At 50.7% G+C, this 6,000-nt stretch overlaps 1 protein-coding gene across 4 annotated transcripts in view; it reads right to left on the bottom strand.

Annotated features, from left to right (window-relative positions):
- Nucleotides 1-1,851: 1,851 nt before the first annotated feature.
- Nucleotides 1,852-6,000, bottom strand: part of TSC22D3 (TSC22 domain family, member 3) — an 81,883-nt gene continuing 77,734 nt past the window's right edge. Inside the window, exons 1-3 of one of the 4 annotated variants that reach the window (XM_006871045.1) lie at nt 5,500-5,545; nt 5,101-5,152; nt 1,852-3,385 (exon numbers count right to left, since the gene is read on the bottom strand). In XM_006871045.1, the coding sequence (XP_006871107.1) occupies nt 3,155-3,385; nt 5,101-5,103 (234 nt within the window). In that variant the 5' untranslated portion in view covers nt 5,104-5,152; nt 5,500-5,545 and the 3' untranslated portion in view covers nt 1,852-3,154. Of the gene's footprint in view, nt 3,386-5,100; nt 5,153-5,499; nt 5,546-5,871; nt 5,994-6,000 lie in introns of those variants that run through there. The other 3 variants (XM_006871043.1, XM_006871042.1, XM_006871044.1) reach the window with 3 other exon arrangements.

Below are 6,000 nucleotides of genomic sequence, written 5' to 3'. Positions count from 1 at the left end.
GGTTTTCTGTGAAACAACAAAACTGTTTCTCTATGTGAGTGACAAACATCCACCAAGTTCCTCTTACCTAGTCTAGTAACCGCTGTGGCTTCAGACATTGCAGTGTTTGTCTCTGTTTAGTTAGGGTTGCCTAGGGAACAAAGTTGTGATGTGGGGCACGTTTTTCCCCCCTTTTCTTATAAGGACTTGATGACCAGAGAGGTTGGGCTCTTTCTGGGCTATTTTCTGAGTTTTCATTTTCATCTGTTGGTTCTTGTTGGAAATTGGGTGTGAGAAGTCTACAGATGAGCTGAATAGTCAAAAGGTCCTTCAGCTTGCTTTGAAAGTTGGGAGGTGAGGATTGGGAATGAGTGGAGAGCTGGATGAGGGTGGGGAAATGGCTGCCTGGGTGGCTTCAAACATTCTGGTCTGCACTTTGTATTTGATTCTGCACAGCGAGATCACTACACTCCATGACCAAAGCGGCCAGTGTAGATGATGAATTTGGCAGCATAAAGAGAGGTTAGGAGCCAGTGGGAAAACTGGAATTTGGAGGCCAGCAAACATGGCTTTGAATGATCTGAATAGAGTTTTGGTGATTGGAAATGAACAGGCCACCATGTATGGTCTTTACAGAAAAAGAAACATATCATTTTGATTCTGTTTGGACATGCTTGGAACAGGGGAAGGAGACAAGACATCTTGGTCACCTTGCGGTTTGTGGCTTGAGAAAAATGGGGTTCTGTTCAATTTCAAGTGGCAAAAGGATCGTTAGACAGGCTAGAGAGAGTTAACATTGGAGTTCCTCCCATAGGTGTGACCATCTCTCTTGTGAGGAACACAGTGGACTTAGAACACAACTCTTGGTCCAGGGTGGGTCCCCCTTGGGGTGTGGTAGAGGAGACACTGAAGAATGATCAGGCAGAAGATCCGAGAATTGGCAGAACTCCAGGCGTCAAAGACAGGAGGTTGGGAAGAGAATGATGGGTGATAATGAACCCTAAGAGGCTAGCCGGAGTCAGGATCCTTAGAATTGGTCCTGCCCATGAAGGTCGTGGGTTTTGTGAGAGGACTTTCTGTAGTGACAAGTGGAGCAGCAGGGATTGGAAGTATCTTTCCTGGGGAGAGTGGGTATTGTACTGCTCTACACCCTTTCTTAAGGCCCTCTTAGTTCCTTTGCCAAGGTCAATGGCCATGTGGAGACGGGTGTTAGAATGCATTAAATGACTTTGACAATGTTTCAGAAAAGGGAAGAGGCCCATTCATGTTTATTTGGCTCTCTCCTTGCTCCCTCACATGTCAGTTCTGTCCTTTTCCTTTGGACCTTCTATGAGTAGCCTTCCTCCCAAATCATCCCTTCATACTGAGGTTGCATGTTCATAGTCATCCTAGAGGAACTCCCTAAATCATGACCACTCTGCAGCGAGATGGAAGTTTGACTCTCATTTGATCATAATAACTGTGGGTCTTTCGGCAAGTCACTTAAACTTGCTGAGTTCTCAGCTTCCTCATCATGGTGTTGTTAAGTGCCTATGAGTCGGTTTTGACCCATAGCGACCCTGTATAGGGTTTCCAAGGAGCGGCTCGTGGGTTGAACTGCTGACCTTCTGGTTAGCAGTCAAGTGCTTATCCTACAGCACTGCACCAGGCCACACCCTTTCTTATCATTGAATGAGAGCAAAGGGCACTTACTTCATACGGTGACTGAGAGGGCTAGAACATGAGTGGAGCATAGGCCTGACACTTAGTGGGTGTTCAACAGGTGTTCAGTAAGTCAAACAAAACCCCACCCCCACCACCACTGCGTGAGGAGTCCCTACTTCCCAGTCCACCCGTTTGTACTGAATAAGACTCCAATTTTATTTTTAGAAAAAAAAAAGAGCAACGTTTATTGAAATTTCAAGCTACATTTGGAAAAATCCAAATCCTGGAGACAGACATCAGGATAAGGCGTCAGAAAATGGAAAGTGTTCACTGCTACCGAACCCCTCCCCGCCCCCAGCTTGGAGGGAGCCAAGCTACCTGAGTGTATCACCCAGGCACCATCAGGTCAAAGCCATTCCCGTGTCTACAACAGGACACCATTGAGTTATTCACTCTGATCGCTTGAAAGTTTTCCACAATAATAATAATAATAATAACAATAAAGTGTTTAAATGGCACTGTGAAGTCCAAGCAAATCTTCTCTCAACCCCATTCTGTTAGTCAGCACCAGTGAATGGTGGCTTTGGCGTTCAGAAGAGGACTTCACGTGCCTTCAATGGACAAAGGGGGAAAGGGTTGCAGCAGCAAGGCATCCACGGCCTCATCCCGAGGAGGCTGGCCCCCTCCCCTGCCTTTTATGCTTTCGGCTTACTTAATCTAGAGGACAAACTGGATCAACTTGGTAAATGAACACAGTCAAACGATTAGCCTTAAGAGACAAGGGACCCGTCAATACTCCCAAAGCTGGTTAGTCCCTTCAACATGTAGGTGTATGTGTATATGAATACATCGCTACACTAAGATATAGATCTAGCCCTATGGATATATATACGCATTTATGGCTATATAGAAAAACTATGCCAATACTAACCAAACAGAACTTTGTAAGCGGTCATCCCAAAGCTGTAATCCCACACTGGGCTGTGCACAAAGCCATGCATTATACCATATTAACCAACAGAAGGCTGATTTGGCTGCATCTCTCCCATCTGTTCCCCCTGCCTTTGCAAGGCAGGTGAGAAGAGAGAGGTTGCCTCTGCTTAAAACACAAGTGGCTTCTTCAGAGGAACAGTTGTCTTGTGAAACTGTTGAAGATGTCCATGGAAATGAAAAACAGACCCCTTATACTTTCTGGAGCAAACTGGCATCTCAGCTGAAACTACCTCTCTCCTTTGCCAGTTGCAGCTAAGTTGTCCAGACCCTGGGTTCCCCTAGGGTGTGGTGGTATTAAAGGCTCACTGGGTTGGGGTGATTAAGCCCCATGCAACTCAGCCTCCAGAGACCTGCTTTTTGTCAGGGGTCTGTCACTAGAGTGGACCCAGGTGGTCATGTCCTTGGGACATCTCTTGGCACCAGCTATGCTAGGTGTAAAGTTCTCCACGTGAGATGACGCTTGGGGAGCCAAAAACAAACTGGAAAGAACTAGGTAGAACAAATTTAGTGGCTCTGCCCACCGTAAGGACAGAGCCACTTACACCGCAGAACCACCGGGAGCCTCCGGTGTTTGTGGGGCCTCAGGTGTTGGCTCTTCCGGGCTCAGACGGGACTGGAACTTCTCTAGCTGCTCTGGGCTGGCCAGCGTCTTCAAAAGGGTGTTCTCGCGCTCCAGCTGGGAGTTCTTTTCCACCAGGTCTCGGATCTGCTCCTTCAGGATCTCCACCTCCTCTCTCACAGCATACATCAGATGGTTTTTCACTAAATCCTGCCATAGAGGAAAGAAGAATCCCCAAGCCATTCCTTAACCAGTTACAACCACTCTGAAGCAGCTCTGCCAATTGGTGTGCCTGTGCAGAGCCCCGATATTGACGCCCTCTGGGAGACCTGGTGTGGTGCTGTAGGATGAGCACTGGACTGCAAGGTTGGTTTCAACCGCAAGGTGAGTGGTTCAAACTCACCAACCGCTCCTTGGAACTCCTATACAGGGTCGCTAGGAGTCGGGCCCAACTCAACAGCGCTTAACAACAGCCTTCCCATTGCAGCTCCTTAGCACACTGCCTCTCCAGCCCTGTTCCTCAAACCCCTTTCTCTGGCACTTTAACCCTCATGTGGGAAAGCTGGATCCTTTGGGACAAGCCTGAGGTGGAATTCCTTGAAACTAGATAGGTCTCCCACCCCCAAAGTTTCTTCTAATGGCTTTCAAAGCTAGCTGCTTAGGGGCCTTTGGAGTGAGCATGTTGCTGGTGGTCTGTGACATTCTCATTATATAATATCATTATACAATATCAGGCTCTGAGGCTGACCCGGCTCCCAGGGAGGACCTGTAACTGCTTGTCTGCTTAGAAATCTTCAGTGAGAGAGAATAAAATAGGCTTTAGGAGTCTCTTCCTTCCTCTGACCCACGCTGCTGGAGTCTGCAACTGTCTTCAGCAAGGCCAGACAGGACACTGGGCCTAGGGGAAGGCCAAAGGGGGTGGCTGCATCCTCCCTGAATATAATGTCTGCACTATAGGCAGGCAACTGTCAGTAGGTTCCAGGGCACAATTAACCAGCTGCTAAGTACTGTTGTTAAGGACCTCTGGTAACATAGTGGTTACAAATCGGGTTGAAAACCTTAAGGTCAGCAGTTCGAAACTACCAGCTGTTCCTTGGGAGAAAGATGAGGCTTTCTGCTCCCATAAAGATTTACAGCCTCAGAAGCACTGTACAGGGTCTCTAACAACAACAAGTACTGTTGTTGGTGTTGTGTGCCGAGGGAGGAATTGGCTCTGACTATTAGAGACCCTGTATAGGGTTTCAAAGAGTGGTTGGTGGGCTTGAACTACCAGTCCAGTGCTTTTCCCACAGTGCCATACCAGGATCCTGCTAACTGCTGTTGTTGTTGTATATCTTTACGGGAGCAGAAAGCCTCATCATTCTCCCACGGAACAGCTGGTAGTTTCCAACTGCTGACCTTGCGTTTCACAGCCCGATTTGTAACCACTACGCTACCAGAGCTCCTCAACTGCTAGAAGCCCCAAATCCCTGCAGTCGTGTTGGCGGCTGGTGTAGTCAGACCTCTACTTCGTGGAGAGGATGCTATGCTTCCTGTCTCCTCCCAACTCCTGACCCCAGCCCAGGCTCTGCAGAGGCACTGCAGTGCCGTTGCATCCAATGAGCTCTGCCCCCTGCCAATTGCCGGACTGCAGACATATGCAGGTCCCTGAGCTCAGACCGCTGTGGGGCCAGGAGGGGAACCAGAAGCTGCGGGAAAGCCCTGAGATGTGAAGGGAGGGGGCAAAAGAGGAGCCGGTAAGGGTAGGGTGGAAATGTGCTCAAAGGTGCCACACTAGCCAGACTGTACTTGGGGGGGGGGGATGGGAAGCAGGCTGAGGACTTACTTCCTCAAGCTCTTGTGCCCACCCCTCAGTCCTGCCCCAAGTTATATAAGCAGCAGCATGGAGTTCTGGGGATGGGATGAACGCAATGAGGGACACTCACCATGGCCTGTTCAATCTTGTTGTCTAAGGCCACCACACTGGCTCCGGAGGCACTGCCAAGAAAAAAGCAAAGTGACCACGTTATCCACTCATTCTCACTCTGAGTAATAGCCGGTAGCTGTAGCCAAAGTCCTCCACCTGCCCCAGCTCTTCTTCTCTCCCGCTTTCCTGGATCAGGGTGCTCGGCAATTTGTCCTCAGGCCCCTTCCTGATCCCTTCCGGAAGCTGCACCTCCCCACCCAGGCTGACTCCAAGCCGCCAGCGCCGCCCGCCCCGAGTGCTAACTAGAGCTGCACTGGAAACCGGGGTGGCTCAGCCCTGGTGATGTGCAAACAATGGAAGACTAGCGGTCCAGGGTCTCGGCAGCTTACTCAACCCAGAAGATGGCGGGTGAACCTACCTGGCTCTGAAGCTAACTAGGAATGGCTGTATGGCTGGGAAGCTGCCTGCCTGGCCTCCTCAGCGGCCCGAGGCGAGCCCCTTGCCCAGCCTTATTGTCCCTGCCCCGCTGCCCCTCTGCAGAGGCTGCCTCTGCGGCTGCAGCAGCTCCTTCTCACCGCGCAGGGGCCGCAGGGACGCTCAGACGGCGGATCCCAGCGCGGCGGTGACCCTCCCGCCCCCGGAGGCGTCCCAATCCCCCGCCCCTTCCCAGGATGCTGCACCGCGGGGAGCGGAGACCAGCTGCACCGCGCTGGCTCCGAGATCCAGCTGGAGGCCCGTCTCCCCGGCTGCACCCGGCTCGCCTCCGAGAGGGGCTGGGGCCAGTGATTACCTGTTATCCAGCTTAACGGAAACCACATCTCCTCCAAGCAATGAAGAGAAAAAGGAGATGGAGAAATTGCGCAGCTGATAGACCGCCACCTCCATGGGGGTCTGATACATTTCAGTATTCATGGCTTTG

This window comes from Chrysochloris asiatica, unplaced genomic scaffold (assembly GCF_000296735.1).
Source record: "Chrysochloris asiatica unplaced genomic scaffold, ChrAsi1.0 scaffold00159, whole genome shotgun sequence".
In the NCBI taxonomy this organism is placed as follows: domain Eukaryota; kingdom Metazoa; phylum Chordata; class Mammalia; order Afrosoricida; family Chrysochloridae; genus Chrysochloris; species Chrysochloris asiatica.
The sequence above is the reverse complement of the archived record's forward strand: the minus strand, read 5'-3'. Positions and strand labels throughout refer to the sequence as shown.